Source organism: Pipistrellus hanaki, assembly GCF_964339955.1.
Source record: "Pipistrellus hanaki genome assembly, chromosome: 11".
In the NCBI taxonomy this organism is placed as follows: Eukaryota; Metazoa; Chordata; class Mammalia; order Chiroptera; family Vespertilionidae; genus Pipistrellus; species Pipistrellus hanaki.
Genome location: NC_140513.1, coordinates 15,757,420 through 15,775,364, shown reverse-complemented (window position 1 = coordinate 15,775,364; position 17,945 = coordinate 15,757,420). Strand labels below are relative to the sequence as shown.

Below are 17,945 nucleotides of genomic sequence, written 5' to 3'. Positions count from 1 at the left end.
CCAGCATTTATTGTTTTCCAACATTTGTAGCTAGGCCATCTGGAACATACCGCCTCCAAGGTCCCAGAAGCAGGGAAAGCAAGAACTGGAGCTTTATATGATGTGCGGTGACTGGCTGTTGTTCACTATGAAATGTTCATTCTCTGCTGCTAATCCCCTACTATTTACATGTACTTTATTAGGTAGATTAAACTCATCACAACCACTATTTTTTAGATAATCAAGGCAACATACATTTTTACTAAATGGTTAAAAAGAAATTAAGTAATCATCCAAATGGTTCCTAGGTTCTATGTGTCCTCTTTTCATGCTTTCACTATTGTTTTCCCCAAATTGTCTCCTTTGAGCATTCCCATAAATGCAGCTGGCATGTTCTCAAATCCTTCAGTGACGTATTCCTCGTACTGGATTTTACCCTGTATCAAAACAACAACAAATATAATAGGTTAATATCATATTCTAAGTGATATACTCTTCTCATTGCAACAACAAATTTATCAGGCACATCGCAGGACACTTGGAACTATAGCTGGAGCTCCCTCTGCTCTGTGAACTGGCATCACCTTGGGGCATGATCCACATACACAGAGTATGTGACAGATTGCAAAGTACACACAGGAATTTCATAATAGGCAGCAGATCACAGCCCAGCGATAGGAGAAATGACACAAGGAAGTGATTAAGCAATCTCTAACCTACATGAAAAGTTTTATAATGTAATGATCTCAGAAGAGGTGAAAGTAGCTGGAGAAAGGAGGACCCTGTAGGGTGTGATCTGCGCTCATCCTTCCCAGGACATAGCCTCACTGCTTCTCTCTGAACCCTGAGGAGGCAGAGCCTGTTCAGGAAATGTAAGTGCCATGATGATCTGTCTTCTCTTCCAGCCAAGATTCCGTTAATGTGTGCTTAGCATTCATTTAGTGAGGAAGGATTGTCATTCTCTTTCTCCTACAAGGCTACTGAGTGGGACTAATTCCCTTTTTTTAAGGGGTCTTATGTAGAGTCCTGAGTTACTGATACCATTTTACCCTAATGTATTCCAGGGATAGTTTAGCACCCTTTAAGGACTTATGGAGGGACCATTGGCTTGAGGTCCCTCAACTATTAAGTAGGAAAACTGGCAATTGCACCCTCGACTAGAAAGTCCAAGCTCATTCCTGCACTTGACAAGGCAAAGAACCTGGGAAGAGTTGAAATCTATAATCCGTTTTAAAAGTTAAAAGTAGAAGATGAATACTAATATTAAATGTTAATAATGTGGGAACTTTGGACATAGGATATAGGTTATATGGGAACTCTGATTTTTCTGTAAATCTAAAATTATTCTAAAATAAAAAATATATTTGAAAAAGGAGAGAGATGAGAAAAAAAAATAAGATGAGAAGTTTGGCTAATTCACTAGTTACTTAAATCTATAATTAGGTTCACCCTGTTAGAGGGACGCATTAGGGCCACCAGCACAGTGGTTTCTTGGCTGTCAGCTGTGACTGAGGTAGCAGCTAGATTCAATTTCACCAACAGGGATAAAGCAGCTGCACACAGGGAACTTAAAAATAACTTCGCTCTTCCCAGCTTCCTGGAATGAGCCCAGCCCAGCACTACAAGTGTTAGCTGGGAAAAATGCCAACCTCCAATGGTTGGCAGAGAAGCAATTTCTTTCTTCGAATTGGGAGATGATCATAAAGCCAGGAATTAGGAAGTGTGATAGCAATTTCCTCCTCTAAATAGTAAAATAATTGCACCTTGTTTATTCAGATCTCTATTGACTAACATTCTACATGGCGGGAAAATGATCCCAGCACAGGACAAAGGGATTGGCTGGCTTCTTCCTTTTCTTTTCTTTTCTTTTTTTTTCTTTTTTCTTTTTCTTCCTCTTCTAAAGGCAGGGCTGTAAGGAGGCTTTGATGTAGGACCTTCATGCATCCAGCACTATTCAGCTAATGCCTACATTGATGCAGGTGCTAAGGATACATCAGCAGACAAAATGCGTGAACACTGCTGCCTGCATAGAGGTTATATTCTCATGGGGGGAGCTGGGCAATAATTAAAGAAGTGAATTGTAATATATGTCACATTGAAAGATGGTAGTTGTATGGGTAAACGAAAAGGAGGCGCAAGAATGAAGGGGATTACAATTTAAAATGGGGTCACTGTAAAAGTTCATTCAGAAGGCAGTTTTTAGCAAAGACGTAAAGGAGGTGCGAGAATTGAGCAGTTACAGAGGGGTAGAGCGGCAAGGGGAGGACTGCACAGAGCGAGCAATGTGAGTAAACACTGAGAAATGAAGTTAGAGAGGTATTGGGGGCTAGATGGCTGACAGCCTTGTAAGTTTTATTCCAAGTGAAATTGGGATTTCTGCAGGGTTTTGAGCATAAGAATGACATGGCTTGATTTGTGCTTTAAAAGGTTACTCTGGCTGCTGTGCTGGGAATTATCTGTATGGGCACGAAGGCGGGACACCAGATGGAAGCTAACACAGCATCCCAGACAAGAGGTGGCCTGGACCAGGGCAGTCGCAGTGGAGGTGGGAGGAGTGGTCACATTCTGTGTGTAAGCATTCTGGTGAGCCACCAGAATGTTGCAGCAGGTTAGACATGGATCCGAATGAGAGAAAGAAAGGAACCAAAGATGATTTCAAGGTTTTTGGACTGAGCAACTGGAAGGGTAAAACGGCCATAACTGAAATGGCGAGGTCTATCAAGGGGGCAGGTTTGGCAGGAAAGATCAAAACGTATTTCGTTTTCGACATGTTAAGTTGAAGGTGTGTATCCCACATTCAAGTGCAGCTAGCTGTCAAGCAGTCCAGAGCTCGGGAGAGGGGCAGGCAGGAGACAGACATTCAAGAGCTGTCAGCCTACCTACATGTAAAACTGTGAGCCTGGCCCTAGCCGGTTTAGCTCAGTGGAAAGAGCATCGATTCTGGTCAAGGGCATATACCTTAATTGTAGGCTCGGTCCCTGGTTATAGGCGGGGCATTGTGTGAAGGCAAAGGCAACCAATCCTTGTGTCTCTCTCACATCGATGTTTCTCTCTGTGTCTCTTTCTTTCCCTTCCACTCTCTCTAAAAATCAATAGAAAAATATCCTCAGGTGATGATTAACAACAATAAAAACAAACAAAAAAACCAACCAGGAGCCTGGATCAGCTAACTAAGGGGCAGACAGAGAAGAAAAGAGGCCCAGTAACCAGTGCAAAAGCCTGGTGTGTGGATTTAAGAAAGAAAAGAACGACAGGAACTGCAGACAACACTTCCGGGTATTTTGCTATAAAATAGGGAGCAGTGAGATGTACTTGAAGAGGTTTCTACAGCGTCCAAGGGGAATGGGATCTGGTGTACAATTGGAGGGAGTGGCTCTGGAGCCCCTTACCTCGGAGACCCATTTCATCAATTCGTTCAGAGCCTTCTGGCTGGCTTCTCCTTTCCAGCGGCTGACGATGAACCCCTCCATGCGGAGCTGCTGATAGATAATGACCTCTGGGGGCGGGCCTGTGAAGAGAAGGGCACATTTGGGCGACAGGGTCAGGGAGGTGGCCGGGGTGAAAACAAGCACTGACTGTTCTCTCACTGCTCCTCCTTCCATTCCCTCCACTCTTTTCTGATCCACAGGGCTACCCACCAATCAACTCTGTGGTCAGCAGAGTAATGGCCCCCAGAGATGTCCACATTCTAATTCCCAGAACCTGTGAAGACATTACTTACAGGGCAAAAGGGACGTTGCAGATGTGATTAAGATAGGAACTTGAGGTGGGGGGATTTTTGTGTAGTATATAGCTGGGCCCAGTAAAATCACAAGGGTCCTTGTAAGGAAAAGAGGGATGGAAAAAAGTCAGAGTCCGGGGGGGGGAAAAAAAGTGATGATGGAAGCAGAGATGAGAGAGAGAGAGAGAGAGAGAGAGAGAGAGAGAGAGAGAGAGAGAGAGAGAGAGAGATTAGGCAAAGAAACAGACTCTCTTCTGGAGCCTTAAGAGGGAACACAGCCCTGCTGACTCATTTTAGACTTCTGACCTCTAAACTATAAGGGACAATATATTTGTGTTGTGATTGTGATTTTACTGGGCCCAGCTATATACTACACCAAGTTTATGGTCATTTGTTACAGCAGCAACAGGAAACACAATGTGGAGTCCTCGCACAGTCACAAAGCCAGGGAATGGTCCTTTTGGACGTGCCAGAAGCAAGGCCCACCCAAAACTTCCCAAACAGTTCTATAGAATAGAAAGAGGTCCTGAAATGCAGACACATTTCTGTGCCACACAATCGGTTCTAGCTTAGCATCAATTAGAAAAATATAGGGGGGGTTTCTAGCTTAGCATCGATTTAAATATTTTGATAGTCACCAACAACTTATTAATATCTGATGCCATATGTGTGAATCTTCTCCCTGTCTAGTCTTTCTACAGCTGTGCCATATGCAGAAGCTCATTACCTGGGGGAAGTGGGCGAGTGCTATTATAGGTAGAGATGGCCCCACATATAGCAATTCTTCCAAATTTCTTCATTTGGGGGATAACAATGTTTGAAAATTCTCCACCTACCTAAACAGGGCAAAAACAAAGAAACAAAAAAACAACAACCTTGATCTAAACACTATAAGATTCAAGAAAATAGTTTAAAATCATCATTTCATATTACTTATTTAACAGCAACAAAACTGATTGAATTAGCACAGTAGAGAAGAAAATTACATTTGGAAAAAGACAATAGGAATTGGGCCATTTCCATTTTATTAAAGGAACATACATTATATAACTTATAAGTTGTTATTTTTCTATATTGCGAGGTTCTCTGATCAGTTGAATAATCTCATTGCCCTACCTAAAAGTTGGGGAAAGTACTCAAATGCCATATAAAGAACAATGTTGGAAGACTCACATTTTTCACTTTCAAAATTTACTACAGAGCTATATTAATCAAAACAATGTGAGAAAAAAATATAGGTCAATAGAACTAAATTGAAGTCCCAAAAACAAACTCTTACATTATGGTCCATTGATTGTGATATGAGTGCCAAAACAACTCAAGAAGGACAAGAGAGTCTTTTCAACAAATGGTGTAGTAGAACAACTGGATATCCCCATGGAAGAGAATGAAATTGGACTCCTTCCTTATACCATACCCAAAAATTAACTTAAAATGCATCCTAGACCTAAATGTAAGAGCTAAAATACAATAATAAGTCTCTTAGAAGAAAACAAAAAGAGTAAATGTTCATGATCTTAGGTAGAGTAAAGCATTAGACATGACACTAAGGGACAAAAGAAAAAATAATGGAAAACTTTTGTGCTTTAAAGAACACCATCAAGAAAGTGAAAAACAACTAAGAAAAAGAATAGGAGAAAATATTTGCAAACTATATAACAGTGGATCCTCATTATTACTGGATTCCATATTTGTGAATTGGACTACTTGCTAAAATGTATTTATAACCTCCAACTCAATATTCACAGGGCTTTCCCTGGTCATTTGCAGACACGTGCAAAGCAGGGAGAGAGATGCAAAGTTACCAGCTAAGGTCAAGCAAGGCCATGGCTCTGCCTTCTTTTCTCAGCTCTTAGATCATCAGAGGGTGAAGACAGTAGGGGGCAGTGCAGTTTAGTTCAAGAAGCTCTGCTCCTGAGCCATTTGATTGGGTATAAACTCCAACATTGGGAGGATTAGTGGGGCAGCCTCAGGCAAGTTACTTCACATTTCTCTGACTCTCCTCTTTTGTAAAATAAAGAAAATGGAAGCTATTGGTAGAGTTGTTTTTAGGATTTAAGATTATAATCTATGTAAAATATATGCATATATGTACATACTTTTCCAGGAGCAATGAATGGTTCAGTGTTTGTATGACTTAATAGAACATAACTACCAGGAATACCAAGAACTGACAATATCCGATAAAGAGACTTGTATCCAGAATGTATGAAGAAGCCTTTACAACTCAACGAATAGCCCGATTGAAAAATGGGCAAAGGATTTGAACAGATATTTCTCCAAAGAAGATATACAAATGGCCAATAAGCACATGAAAAGATGATCAATGTTAGCTATTGAAGAAATGCAAATCAAAACCATAATGAGATTATCACTTCAGACCCACCAGAATAGCCATAATCAAAATGATGGATCATAAGTATTGGCGAGGATGTTGGGACTCTCATACGGTGCTAGCAAAAATGTAAAATAGTGCAGCCATTGTGCAAAATAGTTTGGCATGTTAAACTTGAGGTTACCATATGACCCAGCAATTCCATTCATAGGTGTATATCCAAGAGAAATTAAAACATATCCACACAAAAACTTGTACGTGAATGGTCATAGCGGCATTATATAACATCCAAAAAGTATAACAAATGTCCATCAACTGATGAATGGATAAATAAAATGTGATATATCAATACTATGAAATACTATTTGGCCACAAGAAGGAATGAATCACTGATACATGCTTCAACATGGATGAACCTAAAAAACATGCTAAGTATAAGAAGCCAGTCACAGAAGACCACTTTTGGGGGAAAGTGGAAAGTGACTGTTAGTAAGTACAGCATTTCTTTTTTAGTGTGATGGAAATGTTCTAAAATTGATTGTGGTGACACTTGTACAATTCTGTGAATATACTAAAAACCATTACATCCTACATTTAAAATGGGTGAATTATATCACAATAAAGCTATTTTTGTTTTGTTTTGTTTGTTTAAAAAGGCATATGTGCTTTAGTCACAGATTTTAGATGGAAACTCCAGAAGTATATTCCTTGTATACTTTGTTAGTAAATCAGATTTTAAGTCCAATTTGTACTTACATTATCAAAATAACAATCGTAACCATCAGGGGAAGCTTTTTTCAATGTTTCTTCCAAAGACTTGACTGTCTTGTAGTTAAAGGCAACGTCATATCCAAGCTTTTTAAGGTAGGCAACCTTATCATCAGACCCTGCTGCTCCAACAACTTTGCAGCCCTAAGTAGGGAGGGGCGGGGGAAGGAAGTCATTTATAAATTACAAGCACAGACCAACCCCACCCTCCTACTCCAGTAAGGTCAGGTTCCCCGAGAACACCTTCTGAGGTGCTGAGCCACATATATGAGAATACCACGACGGGCCAAAAGGCCCTATCAATAAAACTAGTCCCTGAACCATCCTACAACCCAAGAAAAACTTCAGCTTGCCTCTGACCGCCCAATAGATCCTTTCTATGTTTATGATGTTTGCAGTTCATTTCAACCTGCTGGCTTGACAACATATTCATTTGTCTCTCTTGTGGGGTTTTTTAAAAAAATGAATGTTTTGTATTGATTTCAGAGAGAGGAAAGAAGAGGGAGATAGAAACATCAATGATCAGAGAGAATCCTCAGTCGGCTGCCTCCTGCAGACCCTCCACTGAGAGCTAGCCTAAAACCCGGGCATGTGCCCTGCTGGGAATTGAACTGTGACCTCCTGGTCATAGGTCGATGCCCAACCACTGAGCTATACCGGCCAGGCCCTCTCTTGTTTCTTTATTTTGGAACTTCTCTTCCTTTGCATGCTATCTCTTGGTGCAGTCGTCCTTTAACTATTATTTTGACTTAGTTCTAGGACTCTCATTTCATAGATAGCCCTCCTGGTAACTGCCCCCTTATTGTTTGATTTGACCCAAAGCATTGAACTAAATGCTGCTTAATTTGCAAGATTGGATACTGTATTGGCACGTAGAAAGTAGCTCCTCAGAAAGCTCTCTTATATTCTGAATGGATCGTGAAGACCAAGATGAGCCACTATGCACTGTCAGTTAGGGAAAGACCTTTGGGTTCATACATGGATCTGTACCAACAATGACTTCTATCCACCTACTTTTCCCATCTTTTCATGATTCAAGAAAAAAACTCTTGCAAAAGCTCCATCCTCTGTCTTTTGTCCTTCTAGCCTTATAAACTCACAGGATGATCTCGACACTTATGACCTCAATGCTTCCTTCGTGCAGATGTTTCGCACCTTTTCTATCAACATCCAACCACCAGGTTTTATTCTTTCCCCCCCAAATATCCTAAAAGCTGGCTCTGATGTCTAATCTCTACCTTTGATGCATCACAATTTCCATCTGAATTCTTGTAAGGGCCTCCTAATTGGACTTCCTGTCTCTAGCACTTTGTCCCTGGAAACTATGAACGAAGGCAATGCAATTCTATAAAATGCAGAACTAATCCTGTCTCTCCTTTAAGGATTAAGCTTTTTAGTATGGCAGTGTCCAGTGAGGTTTCTAAAAGAACAGGTTTAGCCGAAACCGGTTTGGCTCAGTGGTAGAGCGTCTGTCTGCGGACTGAAGGGTCTTGGGTTCGATTCCGGTCAGGGGCATGTACATTGGTTGCGGGCACATCCCCGGTAGGGGGTGTGCAAGAGGCAGCTGGTCGATGTTTCTCTCTCATCGACGTTTCTAGCTCTCTATCCCTCTCTCCTCCTCTCTGAAAAAATCAATAAAATATATTTTTAAAAAATATATTAAAAGAACAGGTTTAGGGATAAGTCCTATCAAACTTTTGAAATAAATATGCCTTACAGTTTAAAGAAAACATTTAACATTTGATTATTGGAAATATTACTAATTTGTTTTGTAAGTCTAGCATAACCCAAGCTGAATATTGATAAGTTCAGAACAAAACAAAAAAAAAGCCCTCCAAACCAAACTCATCTATAAATATAGATGCAAAAATTCTGTTTAAAATGCGATCAAATAAATTCAAAGGTACAAATCCATAATTTCCATAGGTAAATAAAGCTTATTCCGGGAATGCTAGAATGATTCAATACTGGAAAACTAATGTAATTCGTTAACTACAAAGTAAACCTGATAAATGCTGAAATAACATTTGATAAAATTCAATATCTATTCATATTTCTTTACTTACTTGTAAATAAATTCTTCCTCTAACCTCTAAGGTAGCTTCATTTCTTATTTGTATCCCAAGCTCCCGTTAACACTGGAGACCACCCTGAATCCTTGGCTATTGGTGACAGTGCTGTATTCATCTGCATTTTACTTAACTCTTTCCTGATTCTGCATCCCAGTCTCTGGCAAAGGATCAGCTAAGCCAAATCACCTTGGAACATTCCTCTCTGTGACACATCCTGACCATGTCTGAGCTGCCTCCTGCTCACCATCACATGGGATCTCTTGAACACAGACACCTGCCGAAGTCAGAGCAATGTTTCCATGCCCTATTACCTGCGCTCTGAGTTGACGGCAGTAGCCTTCGCATGTGGGCTTTCTTTTTGGCTAACCTCATGGCCCTCCTTTACTGTTTGGGACAATCATAAGGAGAGAAGGTAAAGCTGTTCATAGCCCTCCTTTACTGTTTGGGACAATCATAAGGAGAGAAGGTAAAGCTGTTCATAGCCCTCCTTTACTGTTTGGGACAATCATAAGGAGAGAAGATAAAGCTGTTCATAGCCCTCCTTTACTGTTTGGGACAATCATAAGGAGAGAAGGTAAAGCTGTAACAAGAAATGTTCAGCAACCACTATGACAGAAGCCTGACTGGTGTGGCTCAGTTGGCTGAGCATCTTCCCTTGCACCAGAAGATTTCAGTTCGATTCTGGTCAGGGCACATGCCCAGGTTTCGGGTTCAGTCCCCAGTAGGGGGCAGCCAATCAATGAGTCTCTTTCATCATTGATGTTCTCCCCCTCTCCCCTCTCCTTCTCCCTGCCTCTCTGAAATCAATAAAAATATATATATATTTTAAACTAATAATATTCATTTTTCCTTATTCTCCCATTTCTTATTCATTCCCAATCTTCAAGATCCACTCGACTAATCTCTAAGACTAAGGAAGGTCTGCTACATTCACTGCTGCATTCCCAGTGCACACTGTGGGTGCTGAGTATGTGCTCCTGCACATGTGTCAAACACAAGGCCCGCGGGCCAAATCCAGCCCGCCAGGCCTTGCAATGTGGCCCGCACCGCACTGTCATCACTGCACTTCGCTGTCAATTTATGACATTGTCAGTTTATGACTGTTCAGTAAACCATTCGGCCCGCGATTTAGGCTGGATTTTAGATTTTGGCCCCTTCTCTGATTGAGTTCGACACCCCTATGGGGAAGACACTTACCTTGATCTTAGCTATCTGCCCCACGACAGAGCCCACAGCTCCTGCTGCCGCATTAACCAAGACGGTGTCTCCACTTTTTGCACCACAGATGTCGAGCAGGCCAAAGTAGGCTGTTAGGCTGAGGAGAGGAAATTAAGGACATGTGGATGAATTTGTTGCTTTCCCGTAGAACTCATTCAGATACATCCCAAAGACCTTCTTAGACTGCCATGGGTCTAGGTTGATGGTCAGCAAACCGCGGCTTGTGAGCCACATGCAGCTCTTTGGCCCCTTGAGTGTTCTAACGCCACCTCTTCAAAATTGACTGACCCAGGCCGAAAACCGACTTCTGCGCATGGGCCACGAAGTTTCAATAGCACTGCACGTGCGTGCCCGCACGTGGTATTTTGTGGGAGAGCCACACTCAACGGGCCAAAGAGCCGCAACTAGTAGAATAAACTGTGATTCCTCTTCGTTATTTAACATCCAGCTTCTCTTACTCCTCGGGGAAAGATGGGGAAGGATACAGATGCAGAAAACCAACGCAGACTGAACTCCCTCCCTTTTAGAATTCTGAAATGGAGGCAGAGCTGAGTGATGGGTGAAGCCAGGACCCTCCCTGGGACAGGAGGAGCTGGTGTCTTTGCGTTGCCGTTTGCCAGCTGATGGAGAGGGATCGGGCCCACGTAGCTTCTCACTCTCGCTTCCTCTTTGTACCTGAGTGTCACTGACCTGACTCCCCCCGCCCCCGCGCGCCCCCACCGCCTTTTTTCCTTTAGTTTTAAGGCTAACTCGAGCCTAGGCCCCTCTTCTTTCCTTCTTCACCCCACCATCTTCTCTAATCAGCCCTGAACCTAGAATGTGTTATCTCTTCTTATTGACCACGTTCTGGACAAACCATTTTGGAAATGCGGTGTGTCAGGCACTCAAACAAATGGCATCCAGACTCAGAACTCACCCTGGCATGCCGAGCGTGCCCAGCATCAAAGACAGAGGCAATGTGCTCGGCCATGCTGCAGGCTGCTTCGTTAGGTCTTTTCCGTCAGAAACGGAGTGTGATGTCCAGCCAGAAGGAGCCAGTACTACAGTTCCTGTTGGGAAGGCTGAGTTTTTACTTTCCACAACTCTGAAAGACAAAGCACGTCAGGACCTGTGAAACCTCTCGCCTTCGAGGAGAATGGAGATGCTGTGTGGCTCGTTGTATACAAAGAGCACTGAGGTTGGTATTCCAAGAAGGAATACCCTGCCCACATCTCTCCAGCTTAATTCTTAGCCACTGGTCTCTCCTTCTTCTACCAAATATAGGGGCCATCAGACAGGGACGCTCTCCATGGGCCCAGCATCGGTCCCTGTGCTACCCCACTTCTCTTCTGTCTAAGCAAAAGGTGTCCATCTTCTGTCTCCCGGCGCCCTGGACGCCACCTGCTGTGTTCTTCAGGGGTCACCCTCCATTTCTGAATCCTTTCTCTCTCCTGAATCTGTAACATTTTCCTCCCTACTGTCCCTCCCTTGCCCTCAGCGTAAAAGCATGCTCAACTCTATTTTACAATCCATTTCCTCCCTCCCTCATTCCTCTCACTTCTTTGCTTCCCATTCACTTGATAACCCAATGCACCACCCCCACTATATGTCACTGAGGCAGTGGTTCTCAACCTTTCTAATGTCACGACCCTTTAATACAGTTCCTCATGGTATGGTGACCCCCAACCATAAAATTATTTTCGTGGCTACTTCATAACTGTAATTTTGCTACTGTGATGAATGGTAATGTAAATATCTGTGTTTTCCGGTGGTCTTAGGCGACCCTGCTAGCGGTTCTTAGCCCTAGTCAGCTTGGCCTCGTGCAGAGGTCGGCATGCGGCTTGCGAGCTGAGGTTGCTGCTCTGTTGACTAATGACTTTGTCAACCACTGGCCTAGTGGCTAGAGTGGTGGCCTGCAGACTGAACAGTCATGGGTTTGATTCCCGCCAAGGCTTGCAGGCTCCATCCCCAGTAGGGGGTGTGCGGGAGGCAGCCAATCAGTGATTCTCATCATTGATGTTTCTCTCTCTCTCTTTCCCTTTTCCTTCCTCTCTGAAATCAATAAAAATATATTTTTAAAAAAAAGATAGGTAGAATACTTACATACTACAAGGAAAGGACATCCATAACATATTGAGAAAGGCAATTTGCTGAAGAGCATTTAATCCCATTTTTAAAAATTATAGATATTAGTATTTGTACTGAAAGTTTTTTGAAATAACATTCACAACAGTCCTCTCTAAGGTTGATGGGGAACTGTCAGTTTCCAAAATACAATTTTTTTGTTTTATTTGAATTTCTACAAAATAATTATGAACTGGACAAATACAATTTTTTTTTTTTAGTAATTAAAAGTAAGTATAGCAAAGTGAAGTTGAAATGATGACAATTTTACAGCCTTTCTTCCCTTCCCATTAGTCAGGAAAATAACAGAATTCCCACATTGCTTTGAAGATCAAACAATGAGTGAACTACACAAGTTGAAGAAATTATGAGAGCAGTAGACAGAGATGGGCCCCCGCAGAAGGTACAGGGGAGACATATTTTCCAAACACTGGGATAAATGGAATATCTACCTGGCCACTTGCTCCCCCATCAGCGTATCACCCTCCTTCAATTTGTTGGCTGCCAATCTGGAAAAAAAATAATTCATGCTTAATACATAAGAGCATCTGGGAAAGAGCTGTCTTGAGTTTAAGACAAATGGAAAACCATTGGGGAAGTGTGCACAGACACCTGGACTTGCAATTGGTGCCTAAAGGGGGATGGACATACTTGTGGGACTGAACCTCTAATCTGTGGGATCTAAGATAGTGTCAGAATCAAGTTGAATTGCAAGCACCCAGCTGATGTCTTAGCTTTGTATCTCTATCAATCAGCTAGGAGAAAAAATTACTTAAAGGAAAGATGACTGTATGGATTACCTAGGCAAAAAATTACTGCGGAGCCCTAACCAGTTTGGCTCAGTGGATAGAGCGTCCATCTGTGGACTGAAGGGTCCCAGGTTCGATTCCAGTCAAGGGCATATACCTTGGTTGCAGGCACATCCCCAGTAGGGGGTATACAGGAGGCAGCTGATTGATATTTTTAACTTTCTATCACTCTGCCTTCCTCTCTGTAAAAAATCAATAAAATATATTTTAAAATAAATAAATAAATAAATGAAACTTTAAAAAAATTACTGAGGTGTGTGTGACCTATGAAGGCTTTTATTCTCTTCCCTCCCAGAGAATTTACTGAGTACTCAGTTTGAGTCAGCCGCAGATCATCCAAATTATAGGAATATAGGGAAATAAAGGGCAAGAAAATCCAATTTTAGTCATAGCATCTTCCTCTACTCAAATTATTTGCCAGTAGTGAAATGGACAAATTGGAGATTGGTTTCTTTTTTCTTTAAATTTTTTTCTGGAAGCAACTCTGGTGAGCAATGAGAGGCAAACTGTGGACATAAGATAGGGAATAATTGTAACATAAAGAGGCCAAGGTAATTCCTCACCAAGCTTCTCTGGCCTTTGCCTGCAAAAGAGGAGCACCCACAAATCCCATCCCTCTTACTGTACTGGGAGGAAAATGACTGTTCTGAGACAGTGGAATATTTTAAAAGATGAACTACTTCAACAAAGAGTCTAACACACAAGGTAAGAATTCTTAGGGAGGAAATAAATACCTCATGTAAGGATCCACAGTGAGGAACAGAGCTTCCAGCAGGACCTCTACAAAAGAAAGCATCCCACAGGCAATTAGAACTGAAGGCCTGATGCCTTCGTTGACATTCTAAATAAACACAGGTCGTCTTTCAGCTTCTGGGCTGCCCTGGTGTTGAAGGCCATCATCATCACATTTGCATAGCACTCCATGCTTTCCATGGGTTACTTCATAGGATATTCTCAACAATTACTGTTTCCGCTTTATTTGTGTTTAGGTTCCCGTAACTTGCCCCCAGGCCATATTTGTAACCACTGTGTTGCCAGTGCTCGCATAGGGTTTCCTTACCAGTTAGGATTAAAGAACATGCATGTTGTTAGCCTGACCCATATGGTAGACATTCTTATGGAATTTTGAAGCTGAGTCCTGGCTATCCCAATGTAAATGGAGTTATCCATGCTACTTGATTACATGCTCTTTTCACAAAGCTTACCTATCTGTAAACACCTCTTATAGACACTCTTATAGAGTCTGTTCTACAAAGTAATTGTTTCAAACATGTTAAATTTCCCTTAGATTTCCTTAGGTTTGACTTGACCATTTAGTTCCCTCAAGTGGACAAGAGGCTCCTCAATGAAGGATGAGGGTTTTTAGATTTTCACCTCCTTGTCTCTTCACAGGGATAGTCTGAGCTCTGCATACCAACTGTCTCTCCTCCACTGTCATCATAGGGTTCACCAGGCCAGAGAGAAAATCCTCCCATCAATCAAAGTCATGAAGAATAGCCCTAACTGGTTTGGCTCAGTGAATAGAGCCATCCCCAGTGGGAGGTGTGCAGGAAGCAGCTGATTGATGTTTCTAACTCTCTATCCCTCTTCCTTCCTCTCTGTAAAAAAAAATCAATAAAATATATATATTTTTAAAAAGTCATGAAGAATAATGCACCCAAGCTCAAGTGTCAATTACCAAGAAAAAAGAGAGATCAAACATGACAGTGAGGCTTCACACAGAGGACTTTGAAAAAGTCTCTGTGGCAGATTGAGAATGACCACAAATACCTCCCATCTCTGTGGGAGGGCCTCCTGGCCAATCCTCCATCAAGAAGTCTATTCCTGCCCTCGCTGGTTTGGCTCAGTGGATAGAGTATCAGCCTGTGAACTGAAGGGACCCAGGTTCGATTCTGGTCAAGGGCACATGCCGGGGTTGTGGGCTCGATTCCCAGAAGGGGTCGTGCAGGAGGCAGCCAATCAATGATTCTCTCTCATCGTTGATGTTTCTATCTCTCTCTCCCTCTCCCTTCCTCTCTGAAATCAATAAAGACATATTTAAAAAAAAAAAAAAAAAAAAAAAAAAAAAAAAAAAAAAAAGGTCTATTCCCTTTTCTTGACCTGGGCTTGGCTATAACTTGCTTTGACACATTTATTAGCAAACATGACACAAGTAGAGGTTTGAAAAGTACTTACAGCCTGCCGATTTGCTACTCTAGATTCAGGAGACCACCGTGGAAATAAAGAGCTCAAACTAGCTTGCTAGGAAGGCCACACGGGGGAGAACTGAGGCCACAGAATTGTGTGCTAATAAATGGCTGTTGATTGATATCATCTCTTTCCATTCACACCATATGATATGACTTACCTCCATTTTTTAGGGGTGGGAGTTCAATTGTCTTCAGCTCAAAGTTACTGTTGGTAGGGCTGCCTTCAAAGTGCTTCTTCAGGGTCCAGCTCTTAGCACGAACCATCCTGAAACTCCTAGAACACAGTAGTCAAATGTCACGAAGGGACTGGGTTATTAGAGCTTGCTAGCCATTGCACTGAGGCCAGTCAGCAGGGTCTGCCCATCACTGACTCCTCCTCATTGCCATTTAGCATCAATCATACTTGTTTAGTATTATTCTGTATGTTTTTGTTGCTGGGCTAAGAACTTCATATTCATTATGTCATTTCATCTTCATAAACAGAAGATAAATTCCCCTACAGAATGAAATTGTTATTATTAACAGCATACAGTGCACAGAAAAGCAAACTGAGGGTTCCAAGAAAACCTTCAAGGCATGTAAACCAGCAAAGAAATTCTTCCCAGCCATCATGAGGCTACTGAACGCCTACCTGGTGTGCAAATATTCTGTTTCTGCCCCACATGAAACAAATCCTAAGAAATACTGTCGAACACAAAGAACGGACTACAAGTCCATGCACATCTTTTACATGATTAGAGCAGCGATTTCCAACCTTTTTCATCTCCTGACACACAAACTAATTGCTCAAATTCGGTGGCACACCAAAAAAAAAAAAAAAAAAAAAAAAAAAAAAAAAAAAAGTATTTTTTGCTGATCTGACAAAAAATAGGTATAATTTTGATTCATTCACAGGGGTGGCAGTTGTCTTTTTTTTAAACAAATTATTTCAGAAAGCAAGGGAGAGGGAGAGAGAGAGAGAAACGTCAATGATGAGAGAGAATCATCAATCGGCTGCTTCCTGCACACACACACACACACACACACACACACACACACACAAGGCATGCTCTTTGACCTGGAACCCAACCGTGACCTCCTGGTTCATAGGCCCAAGCTCAACCACTGGGCCACACTGGCCAGGCTGTGGTCATTTTTTTAAAATTTGACATTCTAAAGGAAAAGAGGCCAATGCCCCTTACTAAATAGTCAGGTATTGCATTTTTTGAAAAATTCCCGCAGCACACCAGTTGAAAATCTCAGAGATGGAGCAATGCAATGCACTCTAAGACAGTCTCAGGAATCCTTGAACAGCACCGGGTGGCGCTGCCGCTCCGCCCCATGTGCAGGCGGGAGTTTTCTTGGGCAAATCAAACAGGAAATCAAGGATTTGCTGGGGTTTAACTTTGCTCCCACCCAAAACCGAGAGATCGTCCCCACTGCTCTGAATCGCCCTGCACCGCGTGGGAACGCGCCTTCCCTTCTGTGAATCAGCACTAAGCGCCCGCAGCCGCAGGCGATTTCCCGCGGCCCCAGCACTCGCCCGGAGGGGACACCTGTGGCCTGGAGGGGACACCTGTGGCCTGGAGGGGACACCTGTGGCCTGGAGGGGACACCTGTGGCCTGGAGGGGACACCTGTGGCCTGGAGGGGAAACACTGCAAGAGGAGCGGCCGGACCCGGTCCACCCTCAGCCCCCTCCCCACCCCACCCCGGCCTGCAGCAGCTGAGAACTGTGAATTCACCGCCTGGGAGAGGGCCTGGCCGCAGAGGGCGGAGCAGTTCAGCGAGCATCCCACCGACCCGAGCAAGCGGGCCGGGCGAGTGCCTGGCACGCCCGCCCCGGGCTCCCACCTCCTCGCCCGCTCGCACCCGTGCCCAGGAATGGGACGCCGACCCCGCCTGGCCTCTCCTTCCACCCGCGGCCCAGTTTGGAGCCCCGGAATCCTCTCCAGCCCGCGCGCTGCCCCCCAGCACCCCTTCCCGACCGACCGCCCCCAGAATCTGCGGGGCACAGGGGCGTCGGAACTTGTGGCATCGCTTCCTCCGAGCGCGAGGCCGCAGGTTATGCAGCAAAAGGAGGCGGAGAGCCACGAGCAAACGCTCCCGCCATGGGGTCTGAAACTCAGCAGGAGGAAAACGGAGGAAAAGCGTGGCCGGCCGGGGTGGGGTCTTTACTTACCAGACTCCGCACGTTCCTCCTCCGGGAAACTGGAGAGAGCAGGGAAACTGGAGAGAGCAGTTGCAACTACGCAGCAGAGCGCTCCCGCCTCGGTTTTTGTAGCATTCCAAAGAGGGCGGGGCTTCCCCAGGGCGGGCCGTGTGTGTGTGTGTGTGTGTGTGTGTGTGTGTGTGTGTGTGTCAGGATGATGCAGCGGAAAGTGGGAAGAGTGGACCAGTGCTGGCCTGGCCCCCAGGCTCCTCCTCACCCCTGCGGCTTGTGTAGCATCCCCGCTTCCACCCCCACCCCACCCCCGTGGGTGCCCGCGTGCAGGCGCCCTGCCCGCCAGTCCCAGCTGGCCTGGTGAAAACTTACTTACCTTGGATGAGCCAAGTCAAGGGTCACCTCCTCTGCGTGTCCTTTTTAGACGCTTTCAGGTTACAGTGAGCAATCCTGCCACTGAGGGCCCCGCCCCATCCAGCCCTGGGCAGGACCGCTCTGAGACTCCGGATGAGTTCTGGGGGGGGGGGGGGAGGGGGGTTGAGGTGAGGTGGGGGGAGAGGGGGAGGGTGCACTAAGTGAAGCCTCCGATTTTTCTATTTTTGGATAGTG

At 43.9% G+C, this 17,945-nt stretch overlaps 1 protein-coding gene across 1 annotated transcript; it reads right to left on the bottom strand.

Annotated features, from left to right (window-relative positions):
- Positions 1 to 158: 158 nt before the first annotated feature.
- PTGR1 (prostaglandin reductase 1) lies at positions 159 to 17,463 on the bottom strand. Its single transcript, XM_084899253.1, has 10 exons — positions 17,355 to 17,463; positions 15,353 to 15,468; positions 13,740 to 13,785; positions 12,649 to 12,705; positions 11,010 to 11,177; positions 10,073 to 10,190; positions 6,792 to 6,947; positions 4,428 to 4,536; positions 3,369 to 3,487; positions 159 to 416 (listed from the first exon to the last, which is right to left on the bottom strand). The coding sequence occupies exons 2-10, from the start codon at positions 15,456 to 15,458 to the stop codon at positions 306 to 308; spliced, it is 990 nt and encodes a 329-aa protein (XP_084755379.1). The 5' UTR covers positions 15,459 to 15,468; positions 17,355 to 17,463; the 3' UTR covers positions 159 to 305.
- Positions 17,464 to 17,945: the final 482 nt, after the last annotated feature.